This window comes from Stegodyphus dumicola, chromosome X1 (genome assembly GCF_044657685.1).
Source record: "Stegodyphus dumicola isolate Sdum_Otavi_A_Nest chromosome X1, ASM4465768v1".
Classification (NCBI taxonomy): domain Eukaryota; kingdom Metazoa; phylum Arthropoda; class Arachnida; order Araneae; family Eresidae; genus Stegodyphus; species Stegodyphus dumicola.
Window position 1 is genome coordinate 218,697,869 of NC_140780.1, and position 21,152 is coordinate 218,719,020.

The window sequence follows — 21,152 nt, forward strand, 5'->3', positions numbered from 1 at the left end:
TCAAATGGCGAAATCATTGACAGAGCATGTTTGTTAAATACTGGTTATTTCTCTTCCTCCAAATATATTTTGTAGAAATATTCCAAACCAAACCTAACGGAGTTTATCTTTTAAATGGGCATCACTACAGTTTTCACAATGTTCTATTTGTAATTGTCCTGACAATAAATTCATGTTTATGGGAAATGTTATTGCAGAAAAAGGTACAAATGCACCAAAAGGTACATCATGCTTTTAAAATCTTGAAATCGTTTTTGGAAATCAAGGTTCAAGTCGGGTATCGACGAAGCGTATTTATCTACAGCAGCTTGAGTGACGTTCGATTGTAATAGCAATGTAGGAATGTGAGTGAAGATTTTTTGTCCTTATCTGTTGTTCCCAAATCCGAAGTTTCTTGTGAAGCATGGAAATCACATCAAACTTGTTAGTATTTCCCTTGTAGACCAATATTAACATTCTTTAGGTGGCTAGTAATATCAACAAGAAACCTTCACCATACCTAAAAAGGAAAATAGGACTCGATATATAATTCTGTCATATAGCTTATATAATTATATATAGAATTATATATTATTATATAATTCTGTTATATAGGGTTATAGCAGCTTCTATTTTTATTATTATTATGTCATTCGCAAAATCTCACGAAATATGTGGCCCAACCACATGTCCGATAACGTTGCGAGGTTGCCGCAGATTGGCTAGCGCTCAGTTTTGTTTTGCCACTTACACGCAAAATCGGCGTACGATGATGGGATGCTCTTTATTGGTATATTATAGTTGTTTTACGTATAATGTGTATTATCCATTAAACCTTTTTTTAATATCACCAAACTCCGCGGGTTTGTCAACCATGCTCTAAAACATTCTAATTTGTTTTTAGATCTTGAAGTTGTGTATTCAAACAACTGTTCTATAATACATTCGACACATTTCATTCTCTAGATCGCTAAATTTTATGTTGCAACTGAGTTTGAATGAAGTCTGACATTGAGCTCGTATTTTATGCTGTTCTAAAAGTTGCTTTTATACAGACAACAAATTAAAGAAAGGGGTTTAAGATATTTTATTATGACAAAGCTCGCAAGGGCTATCTGTCTCATAACGGTTTGCCTTCGTGCAGAACCTTTTAAGGGCAACGAAAATCAACCATGCAGCAAGCTTTTTCGCCTAGGCAAAAAGGAAGACAAAAGAAAAATATTGAATTAGATTTCAAATAACGTTGATGTCTATAATTACAATATATGTTATTAATTTTCTTCCGAATCATGACTTTAATTCTTTTAAATTGAAAACATTTTTACGGAAAGTGTACAAAAGAGTAAAACTTAGAAAAATAATTTGATGGTAGATACAGCGTGCTTTCGTGGTGTAACTGGATAGCAATTCCTGCTAGCAGGTCCTGGGTTTGAATTCCGGCGAGGACATTGCATATTTTCACGTCTCTTGTATTGATAAACCGAACTGCTGTTATAATAAAACGTACATAAAATTTGCTGAGTAGTAAAACAAGGTTCCATTCAATCGGAAATAATGCTATTTAACTCCTTACAAAACTTCTTATGCAGTAGGAAACTGGAGAATGAATAGGATGAGCATTGTTATCTCCCATATGACTAAAGAGCCCGATAAAACTCTTCTCTCCGCATATAGTTCATTTCAGTAAGAGCAACAATATGTAAAAATCTCTAGTAGTTTTGAAATAACTCATAGTCATTAAAAATTTAGGCAAAATAATATCTAGAGATCAGTATTGAAACATCTTCGTCTTACTTAACATGCATTAATTAGACAAAATGATTGAATAAAGGCGAGTGAAATAAGCATATCGTATCTAGGTATTTTTTACCCGAGGCAAAAAAGTAAAAAATTCTGCCCAGCAGATTTTTTTTTCTTTTCTCCTGAAGAAGAGGATATCCTGCTATGTCTGATCGCCTTCGAAATCTCTACACTTTTATTCAAAATTTCTGCCAAAATGAAGTTGCTGTTTAGCGTAATTTGAAATTTTAGATTGCTATGCTCTCTTCCAGTCTGAAGTTTCTACTATGATAATTACCGAATATTACCAAAAAATTTTAACTTAATTTCTAATTTAATAAAAATGTTCTGAGATCTGATTCACTGATCCGAGAAATCAAACGAGGGTACATTAACAGAGAAATTGAAATAGTGCATTTATCCAAAGACGAATTTTATAATCAAAAATGAAGAAGCTAAACTTAATGTGGAAAATGGAGAGAGAGAGATTGATAATTAGGTAAATATTTTTTCAGACACCGGTGTTTCATCGTTCCATGCCATTCCAATGAACTTCTGAGTATTAGATTCCTTGAAATAAATTTAAGGCGAAGTTAATGGATTTTGGAAAGCTTGTTGTGGTGAAGAAAAGCGCTAACAGCTAGAATTCAATTAAAGGGAAGCAAATGAGAATTAGTGATTTCGGCAATATAGCGTTTTCCATGGCAATTTTAATGTATGAAGCTCATTATCGCAAACATAAATCAATGCACTAGATGTAACCCTAAATTTTAATGTAGCGTTTTCAGATATGGGAAACCATAGCAGTTTTGATAATAAATTGGCTTTAAAATTGGCTTTTAAATTGACGTCATTAAGTCTTCCCTTAATTCAGCTATATTATTTTTAATGCGAAATTCTCCTAACACTTATTTGGAATTAAGGAAACTACGCGATGAAAAATATACATTAAAGAAATCTGAAGTAAATTATTTAATTCTTATTTAAATAATTTTGCTGCTTATTATGTCGGTACTATGCTGGGCCAAACGCAAACGGAGAGGCGCCATCCTGTTTAATGGTTATGAAAGATAGTTGATGGAAATTACACAGTCGGCCATATAAAAACAAAAGCCTTATTAATAATATAATATATCTAAGTTATCATAAATAGTTCTAACAGCGTTTTATTGTACTTGATACAGCATGGTGAATAAAAGATGCATCAGTAATATAATACATATAAATCATCATAAATAATGTTTATAAAATTCTATTTTAAGTACTTTAAATATGATGTTTTAAAAGAGTGCTGTTTGATATTTTCAATTTTGAAAATAAACAACAGTAAAATTTATTTTTCAAAATTGATTTCTAATTTTTCATAGTTAATATTGCGCTCCTACTAGCTGTTCACCTGAAGTAAGTGTCTCTATGGCCTCGCCGTTGTCCAGGCTCTAGACGTAAGAAATAACTTAATAAATAATTATGATTTATATCAGACTTATGTTCATAAATTTTATTTATGCATTATGCTAGAGCAATTTTCAAAAGAGGCGGCTACTCAGGATCAGTGTGTTGGAGGATTTTGTATTGGTTTGAAAATAAACGGGGAAACAATTCAGCAATTAAACAGATACTTTATAAGTATGTTTTTACCTCAGGGTTTTCACAAAAAATCGATCGGAATTAAATGCCAAAGCAGGTATTAAAAATGTTACTCTGCAAAATGAAAAACAATTTTTTCTTAATCTCGATTTTTGAGAAAAGGTTTTGGTTATTCATTTGCAATTAAAAATTATGAATATCTATATATAATACTAAGAATATAGACGCAGAGAGATTTCAGTTCTATCTGTGTAGAGTATATGTCCATCATTGTAACTATATTATATACTAGCGGCTATGCTGCCAGCCTTCGTCTGGCTTTTAAATGTACCGTAAAATTGCCTGAAGGTAAACACCAAACGTTAAATTTAAAAACTGCGCAGAATTTTACTCTGCAAAAAACTTCCGAAAATTTTTTTTTTTTTAAATATGTTACATATAAAAAAATTAACCAACTTTCCGTTGAAGAAAAAAAATCATGCAAATCGTTTCGATATCTTACAAACAGTGAAATAAGCAAAAAATAACGTGAAAGAAACTCAAAAAAACAAAAAAAAAACAAAAAACAAAAAAAAAAAACCGCGCAGAACTTTGCTCTGCAGAACAACTTTATCAAAAAAAAAATCAATAAAAATGTATTATATATATAAAAAAAATGACAATGAAATATGCCAATCTCTTGAAAACAGTGACATAAGAAATACGATGAAAAATGTTTGTCAAACCCATATTTCTGAAAGAATGAAATTATTCAAAATGCAATTTCATCAAAAGTCTATCAATAACAATAAGAAAGGAAAATTGTTGCCAAAATCACATTTTTAAAGATGTGAGATGTGAGAAGTGTACTCAGAAGCTTCATTAAAATTTTTTTTTTTTAAATACAAAATATTATCATTTACCCAAAATTCTTTTTGTAAAAGTAGTCGCAAGGATGAAAGTTTAACTTGTCCAAAAATCAAAGAAAAATAAATGTACATTCATGTACATTTTTAAAAATAAACTGTTTTAGAAAAAATCCCGTTGAAAAGGTGTTAAGCTCACTTTGTTAAATAAATTCGTATTTAATCGATTTATTAAAACACGAAATTTATTTTAAGTTCGTAAAATAGCTAAGTGCCTACGTTTCATGACAATGTGAAAATGGAGTGTGTAGAGTAAAATATCGCTTTCCTATAGCCCATTATGTCTCAAAATGACGCAATTTCGTCACAAAACAAAAAAAAAAAAAAAAAAAAAAAAAAAAAAAAAAAAAATATTCGAATTCGAATTTCGAAAAAATCGCTTCGAGGTGCACTGGCTCTTGTCTAGATGCACCTACGTACTAAATTTCGTAGCCGTGGGTCTATTAGCTTACGCGCAAGCGCGAACGAAAGACACACATACAAGACAGACTCTTTTATTATATGTAGAGATAATCGTATACATTCTATTGAAAAAAATATCTAAATAGAATGCAGGTGATATAAAATTCACCTTATTTATTGTTATTCATTTTTAAAATTAAGATTAATTTTAGAAAACTGAATATTTTAGTAACTGATAGAACCATAGAAATTACTTTTCTATCAGTAAATTTAGGGAATAATTCAGCATTTTAGAGAAAGGTTATTAAACTTTTAAAATTTTAAAGGTTATAAATATATTTCTTTAATGAACACGAAAGCAATATGTGCTTTTATTGGTGGAAACATGTTTTCAAGAAATTTGCTATATACACTCTGTTGTTTTAGAAAGAAAGATAGATTTGAAAAAAAAAAAAAAAAAAAAAATCATTATATGAGTTTAACAACATTTCATTCTCAGTGTGCCATTTAAAAATGTATTCATTAAGTTCCTTTTTGTGAGCAGAAAGCCTAAATATTTAACTGTGCACTCACCGAATCCAGTAAGATAGCTTCCACATTTTAGATGTATGCACTAAGTACTACACCTTAAAGACACACAGAAAGAATACTTTTGATTCCTTATATTTCCTTGACATAAAGTGGGATTAGGAAAAAAGACTAGACTAAATTCAGTCGATTAAATTAAGATGGCGACTATATGTCGTCTACCACATTTTAGCTCGGGGGCTGTTGTAAAATTAGAATGTTTTGGAGAACAGGAACCCCAAAAATTAACCGTACCTTTTCTGGGAATTAAACCCGAGGTCTTCCAACTGACAAATGGATGTGTTGGGTATTACAACCTAAGGGAATATTTGAGAAACGCCTTTAATTCCTTAGAAATTTTTTAGAAATTCGAAATATGTATTTCAACGAATTTTGTGATTGCATAAATGTCATGGTGAGATTATTAATTCAGCTGAGTAAACATTCAGGGTTCAGGGTGAGTAAAACTGATAATTTTTTTTGGTTAAGACTTAAAAATTTGTTGACATAGTCAAACTTTTTTATCCATGAGATTATGATACATAAAACATTATACACAAGAGTCTGGATAAACACTTCATTTGCGTTAAGACATATTTTCAGTGTCTGGAAATAATAATCCTTTGTCTTTAAAGCGGACCCATCAATTTAAAGCCTAACAGCGGCCGAACGGTAAAGTCGCTGAACACTGGTAGTTCGGTTCGAGGTCCGAATCAGGCGAACGGGCTGGCTGCATGGGCGTTTTCGTGGTTTTTCCCACGTGTAACGTGTTAAAAGCCAGTTTTCTTAGACAGTTCTCCACGAAGGCAAACCTACCCTTAGGCAGATAGCCCTCAAGTGTTTTGCTATAATCGAATAAACCAAACTAAATAATCAAATAAACCAAACTAATAATCAGTTTAAATACCACATATTTCGCTGAAGATTTCATCTAAAAAATTATTTGTTTAACAAGCTGAAGTATTTCTTTCCATATTTATTAAAAAAATAAAAGGATATGAAATGGAAAGTAACAAATTGCCATTAAAAAGTACATAACCGTTTCAATAATATTAAAAGGTATCTTATAAAGAACTGACAGATTCTATGTTGATACAGAAATTTATCATTGTTGTTAAATAGGAATTCTATGCATGAGGTACATAACATATATGATGATAATTATACCATTAATTAGTTATAGTAGACGTATAAGTAAAACTGATTTCAAAATATTTTAAAGAAATATTCGCTATTTTTAAATGATTCTAGATAGGAAGTGAAGGGGAAAACTGTGCGAAGACAAAAGAATTTGTTTTTTTAAAGTAATGAACAATTCTTTTTAAAACCTACATTTTATTTTAAGAAAAAAAGCACAGTGTCTAATATTTGAGAATTATTGAATTTTCATTCGAAAAGCTACTTTAAATTTATAATTCAGGGAATACGAACCTAGGAAACGCATACCCTAAAAATATCTTGAAAATTAAACCAGGGAAGAGAGAAGTAGCTCTTAAAAGTATAAAATTAATTTTTGCTTTGCTAGACGGCCATTGGTAGCATTAACACATTTTCTTTAAAACTATTGTTTTCTTTTGGGTGGGGAGAAGTAAAGGAAGAGGGCTAATTATTAAAGGGTGTAGAGACATTAGGTATTTTTGGAAGCATGCAAGATGAAAAATGAGCGATCGCCTTCGCCGGGAATCGAACCGCGGGCCTCTGTACTACGCGCCCAGCGTGCTGACCACCACACCACGAAGGCATGCCAAGAAGGCGGGAGAAATACCTTATAGTATGTATTCCAAATGAAAATTTCGGAGATTCTCAGATATCTAGAAGCACGGACCTTCGGAATACCGGCCCAGCGTGCAGAACCACTACACCACGAAGGCACGCTAGGAAGGCGGGAGAAATACCTTATAAGGGGAGCCAATTAAATGTACAGCCAATGCTATATTTCATTATTAAATTAATCGTAAATTTTGTCAGAAGCTGTTGTGATCGCAGTTTCTTGCTTCAGCTGAATTTTTTTCTTCAAACAATCAATTCATTATTTCATCACGTTCATTTTTTCGCACTTATTAAGTACCTTTTTCGTTTCTCTTACTCATACTTTGTCTAAAAAATCATTTCCCCTTGAACTGGAAGAAGGAAGGAAATAGACGTAGCATAGGAAAGGAAATGCGAGGTTAATTTTTGTATGTTAATCTTGCATTTTTCTGCTTTCTGGTGATTGAATTACAGTTTTAAAGCAATATTTGCTAGACTGAAATTTAAGCTAAATTAAACGTTTTTTCAATTTTACTTAAGCTAAATAAAACGTTAAAAGTCACGTGTCTTGATGGGGAAACTTCAAGTAAGTGTTCATGAATAAATTTAGAATGAAGATAAATATCTTTTAAATTCACAGAATCAAAGTGACGAAAATACATTTGAAACATTTTAATATTCTCTGGTAGACAGCTAACTATTATGAATTTAAGGTTTGGTAGAGAAGGCACGCTATTAATAAATTCTTATTTATTCGCAATTGGCATCATCATGGATAAAGTGAAAATGATGCAAAAGGAAAAGAAGTTTAATAAAATAACTGATGTAACTACAGAAATGGTTCTGTGTTATTGATTGTAACATGAGTAACTTATAACTGCCCAACCATTAAATTCGCATTCCTTTCATTCAAAGATCGTGCAATAATACATAGACTGCTGAGATAAACAGTTTTTCAGTTCAAATATGGGCTCACTGCTCACTAAGAATAAGTAGAAATAAAAACATATAAAAACAGGGAAAAGTATGGCATTTTGCGCATCACTAGATTATGCTTTTGAAGATGGAAGAAGAACCAAGAAGATCCAAGGATCTTCCAAGTTTAATCAAAAGTTTTGCCTTTGCACTCACCTGAAAAGAAATTCCGGAATTTTAACATTTTTTTTTATGGTTTACTTAGGCCGGCTCACATGCCATCCCACTTTAAATAGGTAAAATTATTCAACTTACTAGGGATGAGACGAAATTAAAAATCAAGAACAATGGACTCAGCAGTGTTATATCAAATCCAGCGTTCTGTACCCGGTGCAGAAAAAAATATTTCAGTTGAATTTATAATATTACTTCTCAGAGTAATGAGTAATCTACTACAATCATGAAATTATACATCTCAAATTGAACAATGTTTTTTTCCTGTTTGTAAAACACATTTTAATCAAAGGCGTTTTAAAATGCGTAGACATAATAAGCTATTGCATCCAGTGCATTGTAAAAATGCATTTTTAAAAATTAAATGCTCATTTTTAAAGGTTTTTAATAAAATATTATTCATATTAATAATCATATTAATAAAATGCTGTTCATATTTTTTCATTCTCTCTCTTTTAATGGACTAGTTAGCCAAGCTATTGCTTTCAAAGTTAAAAACTTTTAAGTTATTTCATATAAGTCACATAATTTTTTAAATGTATTTAAGTATTAAATGAAAAATGTTTTAATTATATGTTGTTTAAATTTTATGATTAAAATAAAGGTATTTAGTTCAATGATACAATCGTTTTAATTCTATATTTTTATTAAGTTCATTAATGCATGTTCTTCAAATGTTCTGTCACTGTGCTTGAAAGGCTTTTAGTCTGTCGTATTTATTTGAAGAACATCCATGTTTAGGTTAAAGTTAGATGTGTTGAAAGTAATTTATATTCTTTTCAGATCATAATATTTCACATTCATATCAGTAGAATTAATTTTTCTTGACATAGCAAAAGAATGAAACTAAATATATTCAACCAAAATTTAAAAATTATTCCTCAAGCAAGTAAAAGAATCGTGATATCAAAAGAATAAGATATGCTGCCAAAGTCTCTTAATTTGAATTTAAATGGAAATCGACTTACGTGCGTCTGAAAAGAGAACTTCATTAACCTTTTTGTTGTTTCAAGTTTCCCTCTTATCTGACTGGATTTTTGCAAGACACCTTTATGAGCTAGGGTGACTAACTGCATATTTCATTACAAAGTCAATGCATGGAATATGCTTATCTTAGCAATGCACGTGCCATCCATTACCAAGTAACAGAGAAGATCCATTTCGTCTCAGTCGTTGATAGTTATGAGCCAGTGCGGAAAAGATGTTCTCTGATAGCTTGCTCTCTAGAAATATCAAGTGAACCTTATTTTGTGAAGAAATATACACTTATTTCGTGCCGCTCTTAGTGAACATGACATTAATTTAGAGCGTGTTGACCTTTCAATAGCCGTCATTTCGAATCATAAAAACAATTTGTTATTTTTATAAGTAGGTAATTAAAGCATCTGTTTGAGCAGCTTTAGAAAAAGGCTTGCAGCTAAATGGGGTACCAGATGATTTGATCTTCATCTTTGAAAATAAACACTTGTGTGATCTTTCACATTGCTTTTTATTCGAGAGAAAGGTTTTTCATTATGAATAGTAGTATTTATTATGCTAGTCAGCATATAAGTATTGTCACCATTCACCGTGATAATGAAAAATTGTGATTTCATTTGCACAAAAATTAATAACGCTTACAACCTTAAAGGACACAAGAATGCGTTTTGCAATTCAAAGTTTTATTAATCATCATTCCCCCATTTTTTACCTTTATATGGATGAAACATTGTTTAACTTTATGGAATAGAGCTGAGGGGATTTAATTATGGCTTAAGAATTTATTGCTTATACATTGCTCTAGTTTTCTAATTAGTCAAGAGGTGGAAAAATAGCCTTTTAACTTTATTTATTGCTTTATAAAGTATTTTCTCCCTCCTTTCCGCATGCCCTCGTGGTGTAACTGAAAGCACGCGCGACGCGTAATCGCGAGTTCAGAAGTTTCAATCGCGGCGAGGGCATTATACATTTTTCACGTTTCTGCATTGATATAACCTAATGATTTTATAGTGGTGCTCGAACTGAAAAGTTGGCGAAGATAATTCGTCACCACTAGGATTTGGCGACTGGGTCCCCTCATCCTCAGTCGCCCTTTAAAAGTGGGAGTACATAAGATATTTTCTCCCTCCTTTCTGCTTCATGGAGGTAAGAATAAGAATTATTTTCCACCTCCAATGATCTGCTTCGTGTTTATAACTGGAAGCACGCTGTTTCGGAAAGAGCATTGCACATTTTACACATTCCTGCGTCGGTATAGTCTATTTATTTCCTCTACAGCTTCAGATACAAATTCTAATTCCTTTTTGCTCATTTTCCGTTTAACTGCACACGATTTATTGTAAATAATTCAAGCAGAAAACGTAAAAAGTTGCTTATAAAGGGATCGAAAGAGTAAATATCATTTCAAACATATTCATTTAATGCTAATTTATAGTAACTGTTTATTTATTGCCTTATATTAGTTGATTCGAAGTAATCTTAAAACGCTATGAAGTTCATTTCTCCGTTTGTGTACTTATGTTGTGTTCTTATACTGTGCTTTTAATCACGCGAGAAATCTCTCAGAGCGGTATTTCGAAACTTGTAAATTTTGCTTTTTCCAGGTTCAGTACCTTTGCATTTTAGACAGTAGTGTTACATCTAAGTTTCCAAATGAAACATTACTGTCGAAATAAGAAAATAAAAAATGAGTTTCAGAAATATGATTTAACTGAAACCTTGTTGCAGGCAGAACCTAAATGATTATTGTGCCCGAGATATACAATTTATAGTATTAGAAGTATTTTTTATTAATTACAGTAGTGGTGTAATTATTCATAAAATTATTCCTTAAGTATATTGTATACGCCAATTAAAAAAATAATTAATGAAAAGCAAGCGTAACGCTTTAACCAGTTAACTGTGATTGACGAGTATACTCGTCATTGAAAAGCGGCAAATATTGTTTATTGACGAGTATACACGTCATGCGTATAAAGCAGTGTAAGCAACGCGCGTATAAAGCAACGTAATAGAAACAGAGAAAAGAAAAAAAATATTAACAAAGAGACGGGAGCTAGTGAGTGATTATAATGAAAAAATGGATGGAGTGGATATGAGCGATGGAATTATCACAGGGTACTCCACAGCAAGAAAATGACTCAAAAAGTGCTATAAAAAGGTATTTCTTCATTTCTTAGGCATTATGTGTCTGAATGCATTCATATTATTTAAAAAAATAATGGAACATTATCGCGTATCAACATTTTGCGCAAATTTATTGAAGACACTTTTGCGACGTATCCAATTGAAAGAAATAAATCAACACAAACTCGGCCATTTAGACCTAACATAAGCCAATTAGGCGGGAATCATGTTCCAGATTATATACCCGAAACATCGGGGGGGGGGGAACCTCTATGCGAAGGTGTTCGCATTGCTACAAAATTAAGATCAGGAAGGAATCGCGCTACTGGAGTTCGATTTGCAAAGTCCCATTGTGTATAGTACCTTGTTTCGCTGAATATCACTCCACAGCAGGAATTTAAACTCGTACTTTTATATGTATAATATTTAATTTAATTTATTGCATTTTTAGTCTAATATGTATGTTAATATATGCTTATGTTAGTAATAAAATTTTCAATTTTATAAAATAAACCCATCTTTTTCATCCAATATCTTACCAGTGCAACTTACTCTATGATTGACGAATATATTTGTCATGGCTCGATTCTGGCGATACAAAACGGTGAGCACTCTTAAACGAGAGCGCCACAGTTAACTGGTTAAAATCCTTCAGTTTCTTAAGCGATGTATTGTTTTATTTGAAAAGTAAAGTAAAGATCTTATGCCTCACCGAATAACTACTCTGAGAACTGGCATTTTGCCAAGTTACGTGGCTGATAATTGAAGAGTCTAATCACTCGTGAAATGAACCGATTGCCAGGTCGCGACTAGTGTTAATTTAAGTTTTTAGCCTCGCGACCATTGTTACCATCTTTTCAAAATGCTCACCCGAACATTTTAAAACAGGATATTATAAAAAAAAATTTTAAAAATCTCTTTTTTTTGTTTCATTTATAGTGTGAAGAAAATAATATTTCTTATTTGAAGGTTAACGTGTAACATCATACATTATTAATTAATATAATAATTACATATGTAATGAAACATACATATAATAATTACTAGCCATATGAATGTACATATAATAATTACCCACCACATAAAATAATTTTGTGGCATATGATGAAATGATATTATAATAAAACAATTCCGATATCGATATTAATTCCACGAATGACACTTAAACTGAAACTCTCACATTTGCAATATTTGTAAATTTTACTGTACAATACTTGCGGGTTGAAAATTCAAAATTACATTTTCTGCCATTCCTGAGTTTGGGTTGGGATGAAGTTATGATCATTATCTGCTAAAAATAAAATACTTTCAAATATTCTTGCAAATCATAATTTCACAGTTTCTACGAAAACCGGACAAATTAATAGTTAATCCGGATCAGTAATATAAAAACGGCTTATCCAGTGAAAACCAGCTTGGTGGCAATGCTTACGACGCACATGCATTTAGCTAATCTATTAAAATAATGAAGGGGCCCACCAGCGGCCGAGCGGTAAAATCGCTGAACACTGGTAGTTCGGTCCGAGGTTCGAATCCCGCGAACGGGCCGGCTGCATGGGTGTTTTCCTGGTTTTCTCCATGTGTAACGTGTATACGAGCCAGTTTTCCTTAGAAAGTCCTCCACGAAGGCATTCCTCCCCTTAGGCAGTTAGCCTTCGAGGCTTTGCCGTAAGTAAATAACCTAACCTAACCTAACCTTAAAATAATGAAGAAGATTCCTAAAAAGAGTAGTGCAGTAGTGAGGTAATAATAAATAAGCATGTATAACGATTAAGAACTGATTGATAATTGTAACTTAATTATAGCTAAAATATATAATTAAACAATTAAGAAAAAGAGTAAAGAGTTTTAAACATTTCGCGATTTACAAAAAATAGTCCCTCAACTCACCACTATTATAAAAATTTCTAATATTAAAAGCGGTTCGAAATCTGAGTTAATGTGACAGCACTGGGAACTGAGTCAGCGGTATCTACGGCCTTTTTGATTGAGAAAATAATTCAATTCTAGATGATAAATACTGACATCAAAAACTATATATTTTCTAATATGCAGTTTTTGATGTCAAGTGATGCAGCTTATGATGTTTATTTTTTTATTACTATTTTAATCATATATCGCTTTTGTTAACTTTTAGTAATACTTCTACATAGGAAAAGAATAAATAACTAAAAAATAAAAATACAATAACATTTAAAATTTTATTTAATATGCGAGAATTGAAATCCGCCACAGAATTCTGAAAGATTTTGCGATATTGTTTTCTATTTATTCTGTGTCCAGTATTCAAGTCCCGGCAGCAGCACGTTCCTGTCCGTGACTCAAATGAAACAGCTGCACTTTTTAAACTCGAGCTCTTTCACCTGTCAACCGGGCTATACGCAGGATCAAGAAACGTGATTTACAGCACATGATAAACTGACTCAGCCAGGCTATGGAATTATACACACACAGCTTATCGCGTAACTTGATGTCTCAACCATAAACGACGAGGACGGCCGTTCTGAACCGGCGTTGACATGGAATTTCGGTTATTTGTTTCTTCCACCATTTTATCTAATTTTGTAAGAGCAGTTTAACACCAGAAGTTTAGGTATGAAAGACAATTCAGTGTAGGGGCAACCAAGTGTAAGTGCCAAAATTAATGAGTGGTATTCTAAATTACTTAGATGAAAGAGAAAAAATTCTCTTCCTCTCAGTTTTTTTTTAATGAACATTTTTCTGCATTTGCAATCAAGTGTAGAAAAGTGTATAAGCTACTAAAAGCAAACGCTCAGACATCTTTCACATCTGATAATATTTGGAAATGAATTTTTAGGGAAAAGTATTAAGACCATTAAAATTTCAGATTTACATTTATTTCATATTCTTTAACTAATGAATCAGTTTTTGTTTTGTAGGAATTGTTAGGACCATGAATAAATCCCAGTTAAGCCCTGTCTACACAAAAAGACATATCTCCGAAGATGTATCTGCAAGTCTGTGGCGCCTGCGCCACTGTGGACACAGGGAAATTATGTCAGGCGCAACAGATACTTGTCTGCGGCGACTGCGCCGGAGTCATGATCATTGCTCATGACATAGATACATTATCACCGGAGACATATTTAACGACATCCAATGAAACCGGGTATGGAAATCACGTGTCCAAAAATAATGGCGGCTACTTTAAGTGTTTAGCTTACTGAAAAATATGGCGCGAATCGCTCGGAGATTTTATTATTATTTTAACAAATTTCACTCATTTATGATGCGATATTTCTTTCGGATCATTAATTTCCGATTAATTTCTTTCTAAATAGAATATTTTTTCACTTTGCTGCAAATGATTTGATATTGTAAACTATGGAGCGATGTATTTTATACCCTCATTTGTTAACTAAATCTGCTAGAATATTTTTCCCTAAGGTTCCGAGAAGTCTGACAAACAAAACAATCTTAATTTATCGTCTGTTTGTATTTTGATGTCTTTTTTATTGTTAATGCTTTTTCAACGTTTGGTTTCAACAAACTGGCTCAATCGCTTGACCCAGTATATGAAGTGTTTAAATTTTCCGTGAACCAGCAGAGTATCAGTTCAAATACAGCTAATTATTTTCTGATTTTTTTCCACCGAAAATAAATTTTTTGTTGTTTCAATAATTCTGTAATTAATAGATCTGTTAATATAAAATTAAAAAAATCCTTACATGTAAATATGTAATAATAGAGTAATTACAGTATTTTATTACTATAAATAAAGGGTTATTATTTAAATATTATAAATAAAATTTTATATCAGTTAATTATTTACTTAATAATTTTATATTAATTACGTAAATATAATTATTAGATTTTTCCGTTATTTATAAAATGATAAAATTTGTTTTTCCTCTTTCATATTCTTAAAAAGATGCTTTATTATGAATCTACTTATCAGCAATGTGTGTTATATTTTATGCTATATATGACGTAATCGATTTATTTTCTTTTTTAAGTAATCATTATTTATATACAGAAAGCAGTTAATTTTAAAATATAAAATATGCGTATACCTATATATCTACTAATACCAAGGAAAAGACGGAGCAGCTTCGATGCGTAATAACTATATAGGATAAATCTTAGATCCGTATTGAAGAGGAGGAATTCTGATTGCATAGTATGCTAATATCTTGACTTCGCAATATATAAAAAATTTGGCAGATTTAATTCCATTTTTATTCGCAACTGATATTTGTGGCCACAGTTCACTTGGCCCTCTAGTCGTGACTATTCAAGAACATTTACATTTTTATATTATTGCAATAGGTAGCGAAATTACGTCCAAGCAGCGCACAGAGGGAAGCTGAAGTGAAAAGTTATGCAAGATGGAAGCACACGAAGAGAAAGGTTTTGGTTTGAGTTAAAAGTTTTAGTTCCCAATTATTACGCCATCAGCGCTGCGTGGGCCATGCAAAATGGAACGATCTAGAACTGACGCAATCGAGAGAAGTTATTACGATTTTTAGAACCGAGAATGAAAGGGAATTGGGAGTTAGTTTAAATTAGTTTAATTCTGATTTACATATTTTTCCATCTTACATATATATGTAATGAAACTGTGGTTGGATGACACGACATGAATGATTTGATCATAAATGAGGTACAAACTTGCATTAAAATTTCCGATGAAACAGGACTTTTCCCATGATTCACTGTCAACATTGCTTAACAAACTCGTGTAGAATTTTTCATAATTAGAACTGGCCGAAGAATGTAATGACAGAACACTTTTGGAGGCTCTCAAATAAGAACACTGAGACGTAGATGCGTAGAAATACTAATTGCGTAGATACTTGATGCTTAGAGCGTCCATCCATTTTTGAAGAAAAAGCAGTCGAGCCGGCTTAAATTCCTTCTTTTTTTTTTATTTTATTTAAACTCTCATTTTGTGGCCACAATTTCACTTGGCACTCTACTCGTGCCTATTAAAGAACATTTACACTTTTGATATTATTGCCATAGAAGTGAACATAGCAGCACACACATGATTGCACAAAGACGTCTGGCCAAGAGGAAAGTACAAGCAAAAGGGACGCATCAGTTCATAGTAGAAAGAAGGGAGGGAGTCAAAAGTTTCAGTTTTTAGTTTCGGTTTACAATTTCGTGATTGGTTAAGAGGCATCTGAATTAAGGGTTACGAAACATCGCATGATTAATTTGAATGACGCAGTTTAGACTTACAGCGCTATTTTTAGGACAGAGCGATGAAGTTTCCAAATGAAATAAAAAATAAAAGAGGTTATAGTGAATTAAATTTAGAGGTTCGCTTTCATATTTTTATATTACATATATATATATTACATTTCACAATTAACTGCTTTTATTTCCCCCTTCATTAATTTATTTTTTTTAATTAAGGGGTATCAGAAATCCCTATACCGAGAATGTTAAATTGGCCATTTTCAATGTACCTTTTCTCAAAATCTGCTGTAGATACAAGCTTGAAATTTTTTCTGTAATTAAAGTATACCTATCTGATTATACTGAAATGAGCTTTTGAAACATTTTGAATTTTAGAGTAAATTACAGAATATTTTGTTAGGCATAGTAAAATTTAGCACTTTTCTCAAGCAAAAAAATTTTTTAAAAAATATATTTCTAAGTTTATTACAAAAAGCTCATTTCAGTAAATATTAGGGAACCTAATAAATAAGCCATAAAAAGTTCAATACCTGTGAGCAGAAGTTCCTGAGAAAAGGTACATCGAATATAAAAAAATCACGTTAGGAGAAAAACGCGTTTTTATGTAAAAATCCTTATTGATCAAAGCAGTAGATGACAAATTAAAACTAGATTTTTGTACAGTTCTAATTTTCATAGAGATTAAAGAATGGTATTTTTAGAAAGCTAAAAGTGTAGAGAATTTGAAAATGCAAAAATCCGAAATCAAAATTTATTGAAGATTTTGGGGTTCCAACACCCCTTAACAATTTTTATTTATTTCTCGTATTTTGCATTTTTTTCGTTTTTATTGGCACTTTTAATCACTGTTAATTTCTGTCTACTATTAAGTCTTCCGTTTATCTTTGTTATTATTATTACAACTGTATAAATATACAATATAAAAAATATGCTTTGAAAAATGAAGACATTGAAAACTTTGCTGGCTAATATGTTTCTTGTGAGATCCGATGGAGATACTACTCTGATTGGTTTAGTAGCTCAGAGAGAACTTAATACAAAATCTTTCTGCATAGACGAAATGCAATCAGGAGACATGTCTGCAAGGGAGACTTGTTCGGAGATATGTCTCATCGCGTAAGACGGGGCTTTAAAGTGTTTCGTGTATCACTCATGTGTTTCCCTTTAAGCAAGGAATTAGGCTTATTGAATTCAAAATTAATTTTTTGTATAAGTTAATTGATTATAGCAAAGCATGCGAAGGCTACTTTACCCTTAAGATATTATAAGAGGACTTCCATGAAGTGCAATTAATTTAATAGATATGTGGGCTCTTTTTTTGCTTTATTGTTGTTTTGGTTAAATCCTGCGGTTGTTTATAGTTGTCAAATGTATCTTCAAGCCGTTATCTTTAATAAAGTAGATTGCTTGCTCATGGTTGTAATAAAAACGAATGCTTTAGACTTTTGAGTGCGTCTTTAGCCTCTTTAACCTCCTTTCCTTAGGCCAGCAATTCCTGTTACTCAGTTGTATTTTCCGCTTACGGGTATTTCCACTAGGAGAAAATATGTAAGCAAGTTTTCGTAATCATTTGCTTGCGATGAGTATACATTAATGGTATTTTTGCTATTTTTCATGATTATTAATTCTTTGTTATTCTATGCTGTACTAAACAGAACATAAAAATCAAGGAGCGTGGGCAAATTTGAATGTTGAGATTGCGTTTACATCAGCTAGGGATTCATTCTTCTCATTTTCTTCATTTCTCACGATGCTGCATACAATTTTTATTGCATCAAATTTAGTATCATTATAACGAGACTTTGAGGTAAGCTTTCAGTGTTAAGAAATTTTAAACAATTCTAAACATTAACTTCAGTTCAGTTTCAGAAGCTATCGAAAATATAAATATATGTGCTTTATAAATTCATCTTTCTTTTTTAATTAGAGCTCCGAATATTAATTTGATAACAGCTCTTATTTTATTTTATCCTTGTGTTGCAAATATCAAATATGTACATTACAGTTTAAGACAAAAAATAATTTATATACAAAAAAAAATTCTTTCGATATATTACATCTCAAATGATTATCAGGAATTCATGTTTCAAAAGAATCTCAAATGCTATGGCAATGGAAGCATATACATGCTTATTTTCTATGCTAAAAATGATCTGGGTTGCCTAATTCCTGAAATTCCCATGCCATAGTGATCCGTCATGGGACGGGTATTGGCAAACAGCTGAACTATCATATTGTTTAGAATTTTAATTTGCCTTATTTTAAATAATGAACTTCTTGTTGTTGATCTATAAGACAAGCATATTGCAAACCTGTTAACAGGGACGTATGAAATATTTCATAGCTATATGAATCTTCATATACATTACAGAAAAATGCATATCTAATGGTAATGTGTGCTTGAATGTGCATTATTTTTTCTGTTTAGACAATTATGTAAATGAAATACCCCAGAAAATATATATATATACTGTTTTTATCGAGAAATGGGGTATAACGGGTCATGTTGCGAAATCATCCTAAAGCATTCTATTTTAAGGCTGTATATCATTCTGTTACATTTTTTATACATCAGATATATTTAAATGTAAAACTACTCATAATTAAATTTTCTCTGATTTTTTTCCCGTGCATTTCTTTCTCTTGTATTTTCTTTCTTGGGACAAAAAAAGAGCCACATAGCTTTTTCTCAGAAAGACTGTCACTGAAATTGACGTAATGTATATAAATTAAATTCCTACTATAATTTTAACAGAGCATAATTCATCGGAACGTAATCAAAACTGTGAAAATTTTGAATAATGTTTAAAATTTAATCTTGAGTTGTAGAAAATAAAATATTTAAATATGCCAAAGAGGAAGTATTAAAGTAATTTACATAAGAAAGTGAATAAAGTGAGTATAAAATTTTGGGTCTACTATTTAAAAATTCCTTGAATAAAAAAAATTTGATGAAATTTGTTTAAATGTTACTTTGGAACTGAATGAAATAATTCAAGTATAACAGGAGCGCCTGAGAAGTTTTGCAGTGCATAAATAATCCTTAATAATAAAAATGGAGTTGAATGTAACTTCTGCTGAATTGAGTATCTGACTTGGTGCAATAAACTAGGAAGCAAAAGGAATTTTTTCTAGGTCAACAGGTGTAAACTGAATGATAAATTCTGATAAAACTTTACTTTAGGTGTTGAATATTTTTCTAAATATTTTTACTTTATTAGTATCAAAAAGTAATTTTCTAATCTGTGTTGAATTTGTATAATATGCACATGCTGTTGTAATATATCGCCTAAAAATTATTTGTTATCTAACAGGAAATGCATGCATGATGAAGGAATGAAGCATGAAGACAGCCTTAAGTACTTTTTGCTTCCTGCTTGTTGCTAACTGCTTGAGTTATGTTTCGACTCAAAGTAAGTTATTTTCTGTATCATTATTCATTAAAAATTAATTACGCTGTTTGTTCATGCTTGTTAACGATGGGTTTCTGAGAATTTATCACGAAGGTTTTGATCATTTTTAAAATTTTCCCAGTGCAATCTTAGAAAATTTTATTTTTTCTAAGCAAGCTCAATAAAAAGAATACCATGAATATGAAATGATTGTAAAAAGAAATATTTATGCTTATAAATATTCGAAGTTTATGAGGTATTTATTTTGACTAATGTGAGTAATTACGTAAAATTCGTCATTTAAGAAATAATTTTCCCTATTAAAATATTGACAAAAATGTCCGATGGTATATTTACACCAAAAACAAATACACCTAACCAGTAAAATGTTAAATTTTTCATTTCCAGAGGAATGTTTGATTAAAATCGCGAAATAGTTCTATTGTTAACTTGTGAAGTCTTTTTTTTTTGCTTAATTAAAATAGCACAAAAACAGTTTAAGTACTTAATCAAATGTATAATTTACCAAAAAATTAGCTCATTTTATTTCTGTAAGTTTTTCATTCACATGTGACAAATTTTACGTTAGAAATATCTATAATCTATTTCAATTTCAGATATATAAATCGAGCTAGCTATCGTTAGTTAGTTATTCATTACAAATACATTAATCAGATGCATAAAAGCTATATTCTTATGCATATATTAGCGTTGTTATGAACATAGAAGCAAACGGCTAACGAAATCTAAATCGATTGTATTTGTTTTTATTTAACATGCCAGTAATACTTTATAAAGTAAAAGAAAGCAGCTGAGCTACGAGTAGTCGGAAAATATACACACTCTGAATTGTCAGATGGATATTTGATGAGCTTTTCCTTGAAAAAGATCCAAGTTATTCAAAATGAAACCCTTCGTGAAATTATTAATGCACCCTGGTTCATCCCAAATTCATATATTCACAGAGATCTTCAAATTGATACTATACAAAATTATATCAAAAAACTTGCAACAAAATTTTTCCTTTCTGTACTATTACATCCAAACAGCTGTATCAGCTCTTTGCGATGCCCACCTTTTATTAGAGCAAAACACAAATATCCTTCGGATATTCTAACCTAACATTTTGTTAATTATTTGAAGTATCTACTACCTTACTGATCCAACTTTTTTTCACATTGCTGGTCTATTTTTATTCATTTCATCTTTCTTCGCCGACTGATGGCGGCTAAGTGAAATATCCCATTCTACCATCTTGATTCTTCATATTTTCCTTTTGTTGTTCCAGACATTCTTTTGTCTGATGCAGAGCGCTTTTACTCTGCATCATTCTCTTTCCATACGACATAATGAATGGAAAGAGAATTATTTT

At 31.3% G+C, this 21,152-nt stretch overlaps 1 protein-coding gene across 1 annotated transcript in view; it reads left to right on the forward strand.

Moving 5' to 3' along the window:
- The window catches only part of LOC118195666 (fibroblast growth factor receptor-like 1), a 141,866-nt gene that overhangs the window by 9,400 nt on the left and 111,314 nt on the right, over positions 1-21,152 (forward strand). The window contains exon 2 of the mRNA XM_035366991.2: positions 19,703-19,801. Within this exon, the coding sequence (XP_035222882.1) occupies positions 19,732-19,801 (70 nt within the window). The 5' untranslated portion in view covers positions 19,703-19,731. The remainder of the gene's footprint in view (positions 1-19,702; positions 19,802-21,152) is intronic.